This window comes from Alexandromys fortis, unplaced genomic scaffold (genome assembly GCF_014885135.2).
Source record: "Alexandromys fortis isolate MF-2015 unplaced genomic scaffold, M_Fortis_MF-2015_v1.1 scaffold_27, whole genome shotgun sequence".
NCBI lineage: Eukaryota > Metazoa > Chordata > Mammalia > Rodentia > Cricetidae > Alexandromys > Alexandromys fortis.
This window is the reverse complement of record NW_026067952.1, coordinates 10,440,224-10,458,620: the sequence shown is the minus strand read 5'-3', so window position 1 is coordinate 10,458,620 and position 18,397 is coordinate 10,440,224. Positions and strand designations below refer to the sequence as shown.

The window sequence follows — 18,397 nt, the reverse complement described above, 5'->3', positions numbered from 1 at the left end:
AAAAAAAAGGAGGCAGAGCAGTGCCGCAGTTCACTTTCCACCACTGTGACCAACACCGTGCCAAAAGTAATTTAGGGAAGAACAACAGGTGTATTTCATCTTACCCTTCCATGTCCATCACAAAGGGAAGTCAGGACAGGAACTGAAGCAGAGGCTGTGACGGGAGACTGTTTACTTGATTAATTCTCTCTGGCTTGCTCATCTATAACACAAGGAGCCCATTGAGGGCTTTTAAAGTTCTGCTTGTGGCCTAGCAGTTTTTGGTTTCTCCTCTTCCCCATCATAGGCTGTGCTTCTAAAGTCTCAGACTCAAAGATTCGCCTGACTCTGCTTCCCGAGGGCTGGGATTAAAAATGTGTGCCACTATGGCCATCTAAGAATCTTAACTGGGCTTTCAGAACCCATTCAGGTTCAGGCTGGTTGCCATAGTCCCCCTCCCTGCTTTCCTGGGTAAGCTTTCTCTACCCCTGTTCCAGCATTATTGCATTACACCCCTGGGGAAGGGGGAGGGGATCAGTCAGGTCCATGCTGTGAATTTCAAGTATTGATGAAGTTTCAAAACTGAAGCTGGGTGTAGTGGCGCACGCCTTTAACCCCAGCACTTGGGAGGCAGAGGTAGGTGGATCACTGTGAGTTTGAGTCAAACCCAGTACAGGACAGCCAAAGCTATATAGAGACCCTGTCACGAAAAAGCAAAAGGTGGCGGGGGATGTGGGGAGCTGCCAGTTCTGGACACCTGGGACAGGACAGCAGGTCCTATCTGGAAAAGGAGGACCCTTTACCAGGAGAAGCCCAGGCTCCCGCAGGAGGATCTGAGTCCTGCCTGCCAGCCCTACACCTCAGACTTGGGTCCAGCCAACTCCACTCTGCAGGAAGACTAGCCTAACTTGGAGCTCCTGGGCAAGGACCCAGTCAGTATGCCAAAGGTTCCCCATACATGCCTTCCAGGAACTTAAAAGATCACCACCACCAGAAGTGTGCTGAAGTTCCTCTAGCACTAAGGTCTCAGACTTGGTGAAGTCCAAATTGAAACTTCCCATGAGTCCTTTTCAATCCAGTGAGCTGGATTCAGAGGGTCAAAGGCTTCATTATGAAAGTTCTGTTTCTGTCCCCATTTCTCCCCAGGGGGCACATGGGACCTATGCATCCCAAAAAGAAAAGGGGACTTGCCCAAGGTTATACAAGGAGTGTGTTACTGAGTTTGAAGGGTAGAGGTGAGATAAAGAGATCTCATGGTGGCTTGGCTTGGGGTGTCAGAGCTCATCAAGAACTTACTTTTTTGCCTTTTCCTAAGTGAAGCATTAAATGAGTGAATAGCACGGCCAGCTACTGCTTTTAAAGTGCCTGGCATCAAATGAGCTTGTTGCTCTCTTCATCACTGTCTTAATGCAAGAGGAAGAAGTCCACTGGAAACAGTGTTACCCTTTTCATTCCTCTTAGCCTTCCAGAAGATCCAGATTCAGTCAGCAGCAAGGATCTGTGCCTGGTAGAGCTGGTATAAGCAGTGCCAGGGTCTGCACGAAGAAGGGCACTCAGGGAAGTAGGAATGGGCTTGGATAGAATCGGTCCGCTTCTGTCACATTTTACAGAGAATGGCGAGACACGCAAAGATTGAGCATCGCACCTAAGGTCACACAGGTGTGATACCGAACCCATCCTTAGGATCTTTGGGAGCACAACCAGGGGTGGAAGGAGGGGCAACTAGAGACTGCTAGTCTGCTGAACAGCGAGGACCTGCGTGCAGGGCGAAAAGCCCACAGTAGGCTCCCTCCTCAGCTTCAGTTTCTCAACCCACAGCGAGGAGTCGCCTCCAGGGTGAGCCCGCACGGACACCCGGCCACTCTGTCGGCTGAACAGAGCGTGCATTGCGTTCCAGCTGGAACCGGTTTGGCTGGGAGGTCCGAGAGGGCGGAGCCCCCCAGCTCGGGCATGCGCGAGCCGGCGTGGGCGCGCACTCCCTTTCAGGGCCGACCGGCCAGGGCGTGGGCCGCGCGGTCCACGTGCGCGCCTGCGCAGCGGCTCCGGCTGCGCGCGCCCCCTGGCGGCCCCGGAATCCCGGGCGATGCGCGCGGCTGACGCGAGGGGCGGGGCCGGCGCGGGGCTTTAACCCGGAGGCCCCGCCTCTCGGGCGTACAAAACCGGAGCCTCGGGCCGGGCCGCGTGAGGGAGGAGGGTGAGTGCCCGCCACTGGCCGCAGCTGCCGCCAGTCCGTCCGTCACTTCGTCCGTCTGTCCGACCCACGTCGTCGCCGCCGCCGCCTCCTCAGCCCGGACGCCCGGGGCCCGCCCAGCGCCGCCCGGAGCAGCCGCGGCCCCGCGAGGAGACGGGCGCCGCCCCCGCCCGGCCCTGCCCTGCCCTGTCTTCCCGTCTGTCCGTCCGTCAGTCCGCCCGCCCGCCCGCGCTTCCGTCCTTCTGTCGGGCCGCCGGCCCTCCGGCCTGTGTCCCTGCTGCGCCCGCTTTGTCTCTCCCTAGCTCGCTGTCTCTTTGTCTCTGCCCTCGCGCTCTCGGCCCCTCCCTCGCTCCGGGATCTCGGGTCCCCTTTCCCAGCGCTCCCCTCCTCTCTCACAGCCACGGGTTCTGGCACCCCCATTCTTCGGGACACCTCCTTAGATCTTTTGGGGGCCGCTTCCTTCAGAACACGCTCCACTCCCCCAGGCCTCCTGAGCTTACCACACATCCGCCGGGGGTCCTCCTTGATTCCTCTGCTCCTCATTCTTGGGGGTTGCCGCCACCTACTCCATATTTCCCCAGGGGCTTCCCTCTTCTCCGGGGCCTCCAATATCTCTGCCAGAACCTTCTACATCCCTTAGCGGTTTCCTTGAACCTCCAATATCTACCCAGCTCCCTAACTTCCGAGCTTCTCTGCCTTACCAAATTTGTCCGCTGTGGCTGTCACTGCCTTTCCTTGTTCTCCTAGCGTCCCACTTCTCTGGACCCGGTCCCCCCCCCCCCCCCCCCCCCCCCCCCCCCCCCCCCCCCCCCCCCCCCCCCCGTCTTGCTCTCCCTGCCCCCTGCCTGTCTTCTGTGCTTCTGTGTCAGTGGTCTCACTGCTCTGTCTGGCGTCTGAGCCTGCACCTCTGCTGGGGGATCTTGCCCCCTTGCTTCTCTGCCCCGACCCCCTGTCACTCCTTTCTGCTCCTTGTCTCTCCCTCTCCCTTTTCTGTCTCTGCCGGGTCTCTGGGTCTCTGACCCCCATCCGGCCCTCATGGCTTTGTGTCTGGAGCTCTTGAAGCAATGTGAGTGGTGGGGTGTCCGGGTCGGGCCGGGCGGAGTCATCCCGCAGGCTGGCCGCGGCCGAGGCTCCATGGGGTTGGCGCTGGGGCAGGGGCTGGCGCTGGGGCAATGAGGCTGTGGGGCCTCTAGACCGTGGGAGAGGGGGACAAGGATGGTGGGGCCAGACTGTCTGGCGAGGAGGGGAAAGGGGCCTTCCTGCTCCGAGGCTTCTGCTTTAGTTGCTTGAGTGTGTGGAGGGCGCCCTGGGCTGGGTATTCCTGCTGGCTTGGCCCTGCATGGCCTGGCACTTTGTGATTGCTTGTGGGCAGGCCTGGGCTATTTTGGAGCCTACCGCAGGATGTGATATCACTTGGGCGTTTATTTAGACCCAGCTGGGGGTGGGGGCTGCGTTCTTGCCAACTTGAGTAGTGAAATTTTGCAGGGAGGGGGCGTGGCCTCTTAGGCAGCTGGGCTTTTAGGGCTGTGGTCAGAACTTTTTAGGCTACCCTGAGTGGGCAGGTGTGCAGAGGTCTGTGAAACTTGGTCTTGCTAGGACCAGGATGAACTGGAGAGGAATTGAGCTTACTAGGACCACCCTTGATTATTATTTTTGGATGTCTTCAATGCTGAATTCCTGGTTATACCAGCTTCAAGGGGTTTGACTTTGGATGAGACCCTTGTATCTCTAAGTCTGTTATCCCATCTGTAAAAGGGATAATTGGTGTGTGGGGGGTGTCCAAGAGTTGTCATGAAGATCAAATGAAGCATCTGTAGGTAGACATGCTTTATAAATGGTCAAACTGCCTTTCTTTAAACAGCCCCAGGGAGAGAAACTTTCCTGAGAGTACACAGCTGTTACCTGTAGAGCAGAGAGAGACCCCCAACTCAAGTCCACTCCCACCCGTTAAGAAATGTGTCCACTTTTCGAGAATCCCCAGTGCTGTTTGGCTCTTCTTCGGTCTGTAAAGTGGGTGTGCCCAGAGAGGTGCCTCTGCTGGGGAACACTTGGATTTTCTGTGAGCCGTCTGTTGTTTAAAGTTGAATCCTGCTTGGATAATAACACCTGGAAGCCGTGTCAGCCAGTGTGTGGTGGTGAGCCACAGCTGTTTTTCTCCATGGTGGACAAAGATCCTAGTTAAAGGTTCTGCTGAGACCTGGTGTCTGCTGTCAGGGGCTCTAGGGTGTTCTAGAACCTTGGAACAGGAAGTGAGACCAGCTATTGTAGTCCCCATAGGCTTACAGGTGAAGTGGGGAAGAGTCACCTGCCCCTGGTGTATAGCATTTCCTAACACCCATGGTCTTTTTCTGTATGCCTTGTACTAGGCACAGTCCATGGGTTGCTTGCATTTGGGAGATAAGAGGGCTTGATACCTGGCCCAAAAGTGAAGAAGTAAAATTCCAGCCCCCACCCTGGTGGTGACTCTCCCTTGAGTGTCAGCTTCCTAATTAAATTGGAATAAAGAGTCTTAAGACTGATTCTAAAATGATAGAATCTTTAAAGAGGGGTTGCAAGGTAGAATGCCAGGGTTCTGTTCCCAGTTCTGGTGCCAAACTGCCACGTGACAGTTGGTCTCCTGGTGGTTCTCTGCTCTTCCCTCTAAAGAATGGGGGGTTGGATGGCTCAATCTCTTGGGGTCTTTGCATATGACATTTGAGGTTCTCAGCCACCTGTGCATCCTTGTGCCTGCCTTACTATTTAAAAGTATGCCCGATCACAGTAAGGAAGGAGAATATGCTGAGTGCTGCCAGCTGTGTACTGATGTCTGCTGTGAGTTTTGATGGGAGAGGTCCTGTGTGGGTTGGAAAGGCTTCCAGGAAGAGATCTTATTTGAGCTGAGTCTGCATACCAGACACAATCAGCCCTTACACAGGTGTTGCAGAGTGGGTTCTAATCAGTCTCATTTAATGCTTGTGCTGTCTTGGGCAAGTTACTTTCTTTGACCTTTAATTTCCTCTTCTGACTCTGAAAAATCATTTATATCGTAGAATTATGATGAGAATTACGTGAAATTTTACACATATAAGTAAAAACCTGCACACAGTAGACATTCATTAAGTGTGAGCTTTTCGCTCATACTAGCTGGGTCAGATTTTTCTTTATGAGAACAAGATGTCCCTGTCTTTCCCCTCACCCTTGTGGTTGGGGTCCAGGTAACATGGAAATTACCTTGCAGTGTCCAGGAGTGAGTCGTAATAGGAGTGCTCGTTCATCTCCAGGGCCTTGGGAGGCATTGTAAATCCACAGCTCTTTCCTGACCATTGCCCCTCACAACAGCCAGCAGCCAGTGAGTGAAGAGTGCGGGACCCATAGAGGAATGTGGACCACTCTGGGTCTTGCAGCATGACAATGTCCGGGCAGTCTTAATCTCCTGACTTTGCCCATAGCATTGCTTCAGAATTTGCTGCTTCTGCCTGGTAGCCTGTCACTCAGGCTGCCTGTTCTGACACCTGTTCTGCTAGGGTTTGTTTGACATTTCCCAGTCTCTGAGCTCATCTCACATTTAAAGACTTGAGGTGGGGCGGGGACTTGAGTCATCACCCTCCTGGCTTTTCATCTTGAGCAGCAAGCAGACACTTCCCTAGTGCCACTGCCTGATGTAGATGCCACATGCCTTCAAGTTTTTGCCCCAGTTCAGTGGACTTGGGAAAGGATCTCTTTGTCTCTTTGTCTCTTGGCAGAAGGTGGCTGGGGTGGATCTGAATGTAGGTTCTTCACTCTCCAGGGCTCCACATCACGAAAGAAGCTACTGCCCGGCTAAGCTTTTACTTAGGCCTTGCTGCCCCTCTGTGGTACAAACTGTTGTTCCCCAAGGTTGCCTACACTGTCAAATCCCTCTGGTCCATGAAGCCCCACCTGCCCCAGCTGTAAGCTCAATTCTAGGTTCATAGACTTGCCTAAATTGTGACTTTAGCAGGTTACTTCATCTGGGCTTCAGCCTCATATGTAAAATTCTGGTTCTTCATCTTTATAGACGTCAGTTTTCCTGAGCTCTAACCCCAGACTTCCTCGTTTGTCAGGTCTAGGACAGGAGTAAATCCTGTGAAGTCTGAAGTTGAGAGCCTGTTGGCTGCGCTCTGGGGAAAGCTGAGCTGGGAGTAGCTAGCTCTTAGTGATGGGCTACTCATGCCTGTTGTCTGGCTCTGGACTTATCAGTAGTCTGTGCCTTGGTTTTCTTTCTGCCAGAGTAGGATAGAAATGCCTGCCTTGGGTGATCCCTTGAGAAGTGATGGTTACTACTGTCAGCCTTGTTTGGGGCAGGCCTGGTTATTTGTGGCAGCACGTCACCTTCCAGATGAGCCTTCCTGGCAGCAGGCACTGTCAGGGCAGACCAGGCTAATGGCTGTGGAATGGAACACCTGAGCAACAATGAAATCCAGTCATCAGCAGCAATTTAATGAGGTCGATGAGAGGTTCAGTGTGAAGACTGCTCAAGTTCCCGGGTTTCCCAGTGCTGGCTGGCGCTGCCTTTCCTGACTCAGCTCGGGCTGGATTCTGCTGCTTTGCTTCCCTATCCATTCTGGAAGATAAGGCTGCTTTAAAGACAATAAAACTGAGTTTTAGAGCTAAAAGATGGCTGTTTCTTATTACTTCATAAGGAATCAAGCTTGGGTAGTAAGAAGGACTAGAATCCCAGAATGAGGCCAATGGAGAGCCAGGTTAGACCGCTCTCCTAGTCTCCTCCAGGCCTCTTCCATTCCTGCAGTGGCTGGCCTAGTCTGAGGATGGGTGAAATACTTCCTAGTGGTTGAACTGGGATTCGCTGGGAGCTGACTTGGTGTTAAGAACCCGCCCTTACCCAGTGGCCTGCCCTCTCAGCCTGGACTGGCTTGCTAAGAGCAAAAGGGGAAGAACAGACAGACTAGTCCTCTGCTCCTGGGAGCTAGGGGCTGATGAGAAAGACAAGGCCTGCAATTATGAGAGCCAGTGTGACAGTCTGTAATTAAGTGGCTGCTGAGGAAAGGCATTGTCTGAGAAGGAAGAAGTGAATGTGAGCCAGAGGAGTAAGAGCCCTTTGAGGGGGTTGAATTGGCAGAGGCAGAGGGTGGGGCTGGCATTCTAGAGAATGACTTGCTAGAGGGCGGGGTTGGAAAGTTAAGTGTGTGTTTGGAGAGCTGCATATGGTTGCTGGTTTTGCTGATGCCTCAAGGCTCTGATTGAAAAGTCTAAGGGATCAGTAGGCAGATTGAACATCAGTAGAGTAGCAGAGGCTTTGGGGAGTCCTGGAAGACTGAGATACTGGGAAAGCACAACTGTAGGACTCTTTCAAGATGGTGATTCAGACTGGCTAAATAGGAATAAATAAAAATGACTGACAGGGAGGAGGCTCTGCTGCACCCCAAAGGAGACTGGAGGATGAGGTTAGGGTGGGGCCTATGAGAAAAGCAGATGGGATAAAGGCTGTGCTCCCTGAGGAGAGCCCGGCAGAGACTCCAGATCCTGGGGAGGATATGTGTTGCTGGTGTGGAGAAGGAAGTGGCACTCTGAGCACACTCCTTGTGCACCTGCCTTGGGACAGGCTCTGTGCCAGGGCCTCCATAAGCAGCTTCGCGGATCTGCACAGCAAGCCAGAGGCAGGTGGACTTATCAAATTCCGTTTTACAGATAAGGGAAATGTGGCTCCAGCTCAAGGCTGGCAGGCTTCAAGCCTTGGCTTTTCCCACAGTTCAGTCCTGCTGCTTAGTAGGAAATCTCTGCTGTCAGGGACCAAGGGATCCTGAGACAAGGGGCATGTAGACCATAATTTAAATTTCACAGAGCTCAGTTTTGTGAAAACCTAGCTTGTTCCAGGCCAGCCAGAATGAAATCTTGTATTAACAAGAGGAAAAAAAAGAAAACATTTTTACAAAACCACTTTCCAAATATCCTTAAGGTCAGGGTTGAGTACCGGCTTAGAATTTTTGTAAGATGAGAAGATCTAAGGCACTAAGGATCCTTACACCCAGAGCTGTGCTGCTTTTGTGTATGTTCCCTCTTCTGGGCCAATTGGAACTCCCAGCTAGAGTCAGTCGCTCACAAGATAGAAAGAGACTTGTAGCAAGAACCAGATTGAGCCAGGGTCCAGATTCCTAGGCTACAGCACAGGGAAGACAGGAGAGACTTACAAATGGCCACTGTAGTAAGCATCAGTGTTGGTACCTGGCATGTAGCCAGAAAGTTGATGACCTGGCCAGGATCTCCCAGCTAGTCGTTCCCCTTTTGATGTTAGCACTCTCATCCCACCTCAGTCCCTCCAATCCTTCCTTTGTTACCAGTAAACACCTTAGCATCCATGTGCTAGTCTAATCAGGCAAATAGTCTCTGAGTCTAGCTGTATGCTGGTATGACTGCAACCATGCTTTTCATAACAAAATCTTAACAGAGTTTGTTTAAAGGGATTTTCATGCTTCTTTGGAACAGAGGCAGCCTCAGAAATGTCATTTAGACAGTGGGCTAGAGTGACCTGTGCTGTCCCTTTCAGCTATAAATACTTGTCAGGTGCAGGCAAAGAAACTTTGAGTCTCGTGTGTGTTCATTCTGTTTTCTTTGCAGCACAGTTTTCTGGATCTTTAATGTCTGTCTAGCCTGATTTGCTTTGCAAAACTTTTACCCATTGTCACCTCAGTAGACCTTTATATGACCCTAGGAAACCTTTGCAGTTTTATCTGTTTTATTCCAGAAGAGAAAACTGAGGCTCAGTCATAGAAAGTGACTTGAGCAAGGTGATTGTGTGAGCTGCTCATTGATTCAACAAGTTGTTTTTTTTTTAAAGATTTATTTATTTATTATGTATACAACATTCTGCCTCGATGTATGCCGGCAGGCCAGAGGAGGGCGCCAGATGTCAGTACAGATGGTTGTGAGCCACCATGTGGTTGCTGGGAATTGAACTCAGGACCTCTGGAAGAGCAGCCAGTGCTCTTAACCTCTGAGCCATCTCTCCAGCCCGATTCAACAAGTTTTTTATCATGATGTCACTGCGCGTCTGGCCGTGAGCCAGCCTGGGGAATATATAGTCTTCCTTGGAGACTTAAACTTTAGAGTGTGGCAGCTTCAGAGTGTAGTGGGGTCTGCCTTCGAGCTGCTGCCCTGGACTCTTTCACTGCAGACCCCTCTGACTTGGACCCAGGAATCCAGAATTTTGCAATCTGTGAACCCTAGCCTGGAACATTAAGGTAACTCTAGTCACAGTATAAGTTTCTGCAAACTGATCTTCAAAACAAGAAAGAAAAAAAAAAACAAAAAATAAACCATAAAAGGTTTTCAGTAATGCCTGCATTATTAATGGGAAGGTAAGGAAGGGTGTCTTCCTAGAGGGCCATCTGCTAGGTTTCATTAGCGGGAAGTCACCCAAGGACTGACTGCTCTCCCCAAGTTTCTGGTCTGACTTTTCTTCAACCTTCAAATATTTGATTACAGTGTGCACAGGTGTGGAGCCCTATAGCCATGTGCAGAGCTGGGGACCCACCTTGCCTCCTTTAATATTAAATGAGATGAGATAAAGGCTGGTCCTGGGGGCCAAGTCAGGAAACATTGTGACCCACCCCCTCAATTCCCATGAGTAGAAACCAGACCTGGAAGAAAAGGGACTTGTTACAAACACACGGTGCGTGAAATAGCCTTCCCTTCTTTAGCTAGCCTGACTTCATCTCCCTAGTCCCTCCTAGTAAGAACCCCCTTCTTGCCCCACAGGTTCAGCAAACACAGCCCTCTTCAGAACCTTCCTATGCCTCAAGGCCAAGATTGTTCTTGAAGTCTGCCTTGACACACACCCTACCACCTTTCCATCCCACCCCAGAGTCCAACATCTAGTCCGACTCAGAGTATACTCAGAGATAACTTCAAGATAGAGCTGCCTGAAGGCTGTAGAGATGGCTCAGGGTAAGAGTGCTTCCTGCTTAGAGGACTCAAGTTAGGTTCCCAGCATCCATAGATAGCTCATTACTGTCTTCACTCCAGTTCCCGGGAATTGGACACTCTTCAGGCTTCCGTGGACATACACACACAGACACACACACACAAGAAAGAGCAAGAGAGAAGAAATTTTTTTTTCAAAATCTTAAGCCGAAAACTCTAGGTTCCTGGGCTGCAGGAAGGTGCCTCTGTAAATTTTTTGGAATTAATTTTGTAAAATGTATGTCTATATATTTTTAAATATGTGTGTGGGTATACACACACATATATTCACATATATGCACAATTGTACATGTATACGGCTTTAAAATTCAAACTTTCTAAGCACGTGTACTCAGTGAAAACACTAATGTCTCTCTAACCTAGATGCATAACCACTGCCTGGACTTGCTGTTTCCCTCAGAAATCCTCTGCACACTTGCACAAGCTCAGTCACTACAACATCAACAGCTGTGTCACTAGCATGCCTTTCTATTATATCATCTTTGCTTGTTGTTCTGTACCTTGCCTTTTTCACCTATCTGTCTCATGTAGCTTTTCTCTTTGGACACACACAGGTCCGTGTCCTCCTGCTTCTAGTGGTTGTGTGACTCTCCATCTATGTAGCCCACCAGTTGTCTATCATGTCATCTGCTCAGGAAGTTCACTGTGTCTGAGTTTGCAGCTGGAAGCAGCAAGGTCTTCCCTGAGTAACTGTGTGCAATTGTAATAACAGCTTTTCTTATAAGCCAAATATCTGTTTCTGAGAGTCTGTACACTTCGGTGTTTTTCAGATATTTCCAAATTACCAAGAAACAAAAACACCACACATTTTTTACCATTCCCCCTTTTTTGGCAGGTGAGAAGCTCAGACTAGCCCTTGAATTCTTAATCCTTCTCAAGTAATCAGATTGTAATCATGCACCACCACACCTAGCTGGAAGTGTTCACATTTGTAAAGTACCCCAATCAGATTCACATTCATTTCCTTAGTTAAGAAACCACTCTTGCCATGGTGGTGTACACTTTTGATCCTAGCACTCAGGAAGCAGAGACAGGTGCATCTCTGGAGGCCAGCCTGGTCTGCGTATTGAGTTCCAGGCCAGCCAGGGTTACCTAGTTAGACCCTGTTGCAAAAAAATAACAAAACTCCACTTTCCTAATCTGGCGTACAGTTTTACATTGGAGCAAGGCCCAGAGAGGGGAAGAAGTTGGCCAGTGTCACATAGCTGCCCTCAGCCAAGGAGCTGCCTTTCACTATGTCTGGTGGAAGGAAGTAAGCAATGAAGGAATAAGGGGCGGGGGCAGCATAGGAGTAGAACCAAGACTGGGTGAGTGTGTTTTGGGTACCTTGGTCCCTGTGTGTTATGTGGGTCCAGGAGGAAGCCTTTCCACTGCCCACCAGGAGTTTCCCTGTGTGCTATATTTGCCTGATAGCATCAAGGGCCAATAAGCTCCTTCAGATACTTCCCTTTGCAGGCTTGGTCACTGTACTCCTGCCCCCTCCCTCTCTTGAGTGTCTGGTTTCCTCATCTAAATGGTGGGGAGACCTGTAGTTGCTTTTCTCATGCTCCCTGGGCTACTGGGAAGATCTGGCAAACCAGTCAGTAGGGAATATGGTAAAACAGCTTAGAGTGTAGCAGCCCCAGCCAGATAGTTCATGTGACTTTGGGGACTTCAGAGGGTCTGAAGTTGGGGCCAACCCTTGGTGGGCTGCTGGCAGGCCCAGCAAAAGGCTGGTTAGCCTGCAGTTCAGCAGTCCAGGGCAGCCCTTGGTGGTGGTATCTTTTGTTCTGTGCAGTGGGGCCAAGGTTGTGCTGAGCTTCCAAAGTTTGTTCTGCTCCAGGTTGCTGGGATCTCCACAATACATGTGGGACAAAGGGCTCAGGTGACAGATGCAGACAGGTAGTCAGGGAGATCACAAGGCTGTCTCTGTGCCACCTATGAGGTGGCCCCCCAGTTAGGTCGTCTCTATGGCTCCTTTTTAACCCCCGGTGACTGCAGGGATGAGGAAGGCAAGCTTCCACATTTAATTGGTAGGAAAGCAGAGCTGGAGAAACTTACACCCTTACCAGTCAGAAGCTGGGGTTCATCTCTCCCAGGCCTCAGTGCTGCCTGTTTCCCACATTCTGTTTAGTTTTACTTTGGGTTTAAAAACCAAAGTGAAAGGAAACAGCAAAGCAGGAAGCAGCCACTGCAAAGCCTGCCTGGCTGCGAGGGCATCGGGGACCTGTGCAGAGCAGGCCTCACTATCCCTCCTGGGTCTCACCCGTGTTCCGGAGGTCTGGCTCTTGGGTGGGGCCCAGTGGGGAGAGGCGCCAGGCTATACACAGCGGTGGCGCCCTGGCTAGGCAGTCTGGGAGTGGGCCAATAGGACGGCCCTGGTGAAGTCAGTTCTCCCGGGTGTGGTCCCCACATTAGGCCCCCCAGGTGGAAAGCTACTGCCTTTTAAACACCCCATTCTTCCAGGGCAGGGCTGAACAAAAGCTGGGTCTGGGATGGCCTGGGAAAGAAATCCAGCCTTGGAATTCAGCTTTTACAGAGCTGTTCACTCTTCCTAAAGGTAAGAGCAAGCACCCACCTCTGCCTTGAAGCAGTTTCTTCTCAGGATCAACTTGCCTGAGAGCCCTTTGGAGTTCAGTTCATCCATATTCAGATGGCTTCTCACCTCTTTAAGTCTCAGGTTGATAGGTGGCTTCCAGCTAGCTTTTACCTGCTCAGAAGCTCCCAGGGTCGCCATTTGTTTCTCTGCAGAGGGTGGGTCCTCCCAGCTCTATTCTTCAGTGGTATGGATTTGGGTTCCTGTATCTTAACACTCAGGTTTCTGGTATGAGTTGGTATCTACTCCCTGAGGATACTTGCTGAGCAAAGATGTCAGAAAGCCCTCTGTTGAAGGATTATATTGATACTTCACATCCCCGGGCTACACCCTGTAACACAGAAAGGCAGCGTGGTGATGGGCCCATACCCCTAGGTTCAGGCAAACCTGTAGTTCAGACCTATCAGGTTCTTGGCTTACAAACGCAGTGGATCCTATCACCTGATTGGTCTCACCCTCAAGAGAAGAGAGAAGTGTAATGAGGAGGCCCAAAGCCTGGTGTGGAGTCCAGACTGATACCTGGGAGAAAGACTTAAAACACCCAGACTTTGTACCCATCTTGGAGAGGTATCAGCAGACTGGTGAACTGTTTTGGAGAGCAGCCATTAGCTGCCTGTTTGCTAGTAAAATGGCTCTGCTTGGGGATCTGAAGGAGTCGAGGACTCAAGGAGAAGGGCTTTAGTTCCCCCAAGCTGGAAGGCACAAATAAAACAGAATTTTTAGGAAGCCTAGGGCAGGCTTTCCAGATGTCAGGATCTGCTCAGCTAGAGAGATCTGTTCTGGGCAAGTATCTGGCTCTGAGAGCCGGGCCATGTCTCTGCAGAGTGCTCATCTGGGCAGTTTTCTTCTGTGAGCTGTGATGGAGAGCCTGTTGTGCATGAATTCCAGATTCTCCTGGAACTTTCTGCTTTCCCAGGCTTCCCACGCTTTATGACGTGGCAGTAATTCTGCACAGGGGTGTGGTCAACAGTCAGGAGGTGTCTGCTACCCGTGCCAAGGCAGAAGGGATAAGGGGTGGGGCTTGCATGACAGTACCCTGGTAGCTTATTTGGCAGCTGTTAGAGTGGGAGCAGTCCAGAGAGGGCCGGTTAGCCAGCCAGCTGCTCCCTCCTCAGCCTTACCTCCACTCTGCTTTCCAAATGTTTATGCACTGAGTACCAGAGGCTAGCAACAAGGCAGGAGGGCATAGAGAACCAGGCTGACTTCAGTCCAACTTGGGGACTCTGTCCAAGCAGATAACAGATAGCCAAGATATCATATGATTGTGTTAAGAGGTTGAGAGAGTCAGACAGGTGCTGAAAGGAACCTATTTGGGAAGCTTGGAGGATGTCACTGGGGGCAAGGAGGATGGGGACCCTGGGGGAGTGCTTGCTCATTTCTAGGGACCAGAAGAAGGGCTGGGCACATCTAAATGAGTAAGTAAACCTAGTTAGCTCTGAGGTGAGCAGCGTTTTTTGCTTCCTGTGAGAGCCCAGGGTCCTGAAGTATGCTTGTGCGATGACGACAGAAGAAGAGTTTGTCTTATTGTCAAGCCAGGTGTGGAGCACATGCCTGTGATCCCAGCACTGCAGAGCAGCCAGAGACAAGAGGCTCTCTCCAAGTTCAGGGCCAACCTGGTTAACATAGCAAGTCCTAGGCCAGTCACAGTTACACACTGAGACCCTACTTTTAAAAACAAAGTAAAAATGAAAAATACAAAAACTTGCAGATCTACTTACTGTCTTTCCTAAGTCATTATCATTTCGGTATTCCCACATTATTGGTAACTTTCTTTAGTGCCCTGTTGCTAAGGGAGGCAGGTGCTGCTTTCAGTGATGAAGGAACAGAGAGGTAAAGTAACTTGTCCAAAATCATACAGCTTAGTCAGGAGTTGAAGCCCTGGTTCACTGCTCTTTCTACCTGACATACTGCCTTTGATTAAGAAAGCCAAAACAGAATGTTTCTGATTCTTTTTTGGCAAAGTTGCCATCCCCAAATGAGCATTTTAAAAGTTTAGGTATAAGAGTAATTCTAGGGCCTAGCAAGATGGCTCAGAAGATAAGTGTACTGTCAAACCTGATGACCTGAGTTTGATCTTTGGGACCTACTTAAAAGTGGAAGAGGGCTGACTCCACAGAGCTGTTTTCTGACCTCCCTTGCCTGCTCACACACAAATAAATTTTTTTTTTTTTTTTTTTTTTAACAAGGCAATTATGTTGGAGCAGTAGAATGAGAATAACTTCTGTCTCGTGTCACAGTGGATCTGTAGGATGTTCTGCTCTGTCTTTGAAGTGTTTTCCTCTGCACATTTGAGGCTGTCTTGCCATTTCCCAGGGTTCTGTAGTACTAAGAGATATCACTGCCCCGTCTACCTCCAAGCCTCATATTCTGTTTGAATTCACTTGCTGTTTCCTAACTTTGAGGAAGGAAAGACAGAGTACGAACCAGCACCTGTTCATAAATCACTTGGGTTAGTAATGGGCATGAGCCCAGCCTGAGGCCTAAGTGCACTCTAAGAATTCAGTCTCAAAACTCAGCAAACAGATGAAAAAGAGTAACAAGCCAAGTTGGAGATTCAGGCCTAGAGTTTTAAATGTATATTTTTGTGACTTTGGGGTGTGGGATGAAAAAAGTCATTTGGAACTGCAGAGTGGGGCTCATGGTAGGGGCCCCTCACCCGCGTGCACTGTTCATTACTCCATTTCTCAATTTATGAAATTTACTACTTCATGCACACAGCCCAGTGGCATTAGGTGCATTTTCACCATTCCACACTCCTCCCATCTGTCTCCAGAGCGCCTCATCACCCCAAAGGGAAACTACAAATGACCACTCTGCTGCCCCAGCCCCACTGCCGCCCCAGCCCCACTGCCCTACATCTGTGTCTGATTTGACTAGTCTGGGTGCCTCATCCAGGAGCCCATTTTAAGAGGGAGATATTCGAAAAGTAGAGTGCAAGGGGATCTGTGAATAATTAGCTCCCATGGTGGTGACTAAATCTCCTTGCACCCTGCAGAGCTATTTGTGTGCGGCTGGGTTCCAGCAGAACTGGTAAGGGCCTGCTGCTCCCTGGAAGAGTGTCCTCCCCAGAGTCTGTGGAAAGCCTGACACACAAATACCTTTGTGGGAGCAGAATCATGGGATGGGGAGGGCCCCAGACATAATTCTTCAGTTGTTTGCAGTAGGATCTGAGCCATGTCTATCCCTCTGTGTCAGTGCTTCCTTTGGGAAGGGACAGTACTTCCCAGAATAAGTTAAACAAAATATAATGGACTTATCTTTTCATCCTTAAGAATGTAGCTCAATGTCCAGATGCATTACATGCAAAGTAATCGGGACTCCTGGTTTCTACTTTGTGGAAGTGGTGGCGTTTAAGAAGATGACTTGCCCACAGTCATATCGTATAGCTCCAAACTTGACTGAAACCCAGCCATGCCTGCCCTTTGAATTGTCCCTCTCTATTTTTTTGTTGACCAATCTTTTGAAAACCTAGACTGGGGAGCAAGAAGCTGTTTTTCTATCTTGCTGGCTGTGAGACATTGCCTTAGAAACTCCTGGATTGGTCGTACTGATGGGAGTGTATGGGTGGGGTAAAGATTCTGGTAGGAGGTCAGGGACGGCGACTCTGCCATAGGAATATCATCCTACATTATTTCCACAGTGATCCTTTTCCCGATCCTTATTCTTGGCAGCTGTTGTTCATATTGGACCCAATACAGGTAGCTCAGTCACAGCCTTCCCACTGAGCAGGGATACAACTTTAGGGTCCTTTTCAACACATGAAAAACCAGTCCGCCAGGTGTAGCATGTCCAGTAGGACCTGTGTCATCCCCAACTTGGGCATTTTCCTGTGTTTCCAGATAGGTAGCAGTCCTAAGAGGGGAAGGGACTGTTCAAGAGGCAAGTGATGTCACAGGTCTCTTTGTGAGAGTAGAAAGGTCTAGCAGGATAGCCAAAAGCCTTGGGACAGTGTTGGCAGAACACCTCCTAGAAGGGTAGAAGCTTTCAGGTACCATCTACCTTCTTGAGGTCCCTGGGGTGCGACCTGGGTTCTGAAAGTACTCTGCTATCATCCTGCTGTTGTTGGAAGGGAGGGCAAACTTACCTACCTGTCTTGCCAGGTGGTGGTGCATGCCTTTAATCCCAGCACTCAGGAGGCAGAGGCAGTTGGATCTCTGAGTTCGAGACCAGCCTGGTCTACAAGAGCTAGTTCCAGGACAGGCTCCAAAGCTACAGAGAAGTCCTGTCTTGGAAAAAAACAAAAACAAAAAAATCAAACTTACCTGTCTTGCTGACAACAGCTAATATTTTTACTATTTGTGAAACTGGATGCCATGAAGTTAGATTTTGACAAACACCGCAGAGCTTGTACTTAGCAGATAGAACATGACTTGCTGTGTAATGCTGAACAGATTCCTCAACCTCTCTGAGCCTTGATTTTTTTTCCTTAGCGGCATAAAGGAAGATGGATGGTAAAAACATCTTAAGGGGTCAGATAATAAGATTTAGTTCAAGAACCTCCCAGATGTCACCGTGCTGATTTCAGAGGTGCTGGGAAGGTAGCTCAGGTAAGAGAGGCTATAGGAGCATGAGGGAGAGACACAGAGATGACACTTATTCCTGCACCTCTGGCTTCTGCCCACTATGGCATCTCTCTGATTCTGCTACCTCTGTTTTCCTAGGCCTGAGATGGAGCCAGAGGAATGTAAACCATAGGTCTCCATCTACAAGAAACTTGGGGTCTAAAGACTTAAGGCAATAAATAGGCCAGCAAATCCAGAATGGCATTAAAGGCCTGTATTTACCCAAACAGGGGTGCTGGCCTGAGAGCAGAGCCTGGGTGGAACCTGGGGAGACAGCAAGGTGACTCTGAGGGAGGAACACAAGGGTGTCCTCCTTACTAGAAGGGTGTTGCAGGCAAGGATAGTCCAGGGACCTGGAGGTGTGATTGTTGTGACTTGACAGAAATAGTATACTGGGAAAAGGTGGAGGGATACCAGTTCCAGCAGTGCACTGTGTGGGCACAGGGGCAGGGGACTGAACCCTCAGCCTGGCCTCTGGCCGGAAGAGTTTCTAGAGTGCCTGGAATTGAGAGGCAGCTATGTGGGCCCCTGAAGCCATTATAGTGACAGTTTCTCAGTTGCCATTTCATCAGGGTGAGGGGTGTGAGCCCAGGGAGCCCGGGGCCTGCAGTGAATGGGGCCTGACCAGGAGTACCATACCTCCAGGCAATTTCTGTGGCTTATGACCCAGCATAGTGGATTAATATCATTAATTAGGGATTAATTAGGGATGGAGGAACTGCTGTCTCTTGATAGGCTCCTGTCTGGGAAGTTTAAGGACCTCACACTGACTTTTGGGCACTGAAGAGAGACATTTTACCAGTGCTCGTTCCTGCACCTCTGTCTCTTGCCCTCTGCAGCTCCTCTCTCAGATTGGGCCTACAGGGCCACATCAGAGATGTCAGAAAAGTCAGCAGGACTCTAATGCTGGGATTACAGGCGTAAGTCACTACCCCCAGCTGCTATGACTTTCCTTTTCTTTTCTTCTTCTTTTTTTTTTTTTTAAAGAAATACTTATTGTGTGTATGCACACAGATAACTTAAGGAGTCAATTCTCTCCTTCCACAATCTGAATTTCAGAGATTGAACTCAAGTTACCAGTCTCGGGAGTAAGCACCTTTACCTGCTGCTCTGTAACCTTTTAAGAACCAGAACCCACTTCCTGCTCCCTGA

At 50.0% G+C, this 18,397-nt stretch overlaps 1 protein-coding gene across 3 annotated transcripts in view; it reads left to right on the top strand.

Moving 5' to 3' along the window:
- Positions 1-18,397, top strand: part of Dlgap4 (DLG associated protein 4) — a 147,260-nt gene that overhangs the window by 104,495 nt on the left and 24,368 nt on the right. The window contains exon 1 of one of the 3 annotated variants that reach the window (XM_050150809.1): positions 3,095-3,236. The exons of the other annotated variants lie outside the window; for them this stretch is intronic. Within the exon in view, the coding sequence (XP_050006766.1) occupies positions 3,206-3,236 (31 nt within the window). The 5' untranslated portion in view covers positions 3,095-3,205. Of the gene's footprint in view, positions 1-3,094; positions 3,237-18,397 lie in introns of those variants that run through there. 3 annotated transcript variants of the gene reach the window in all.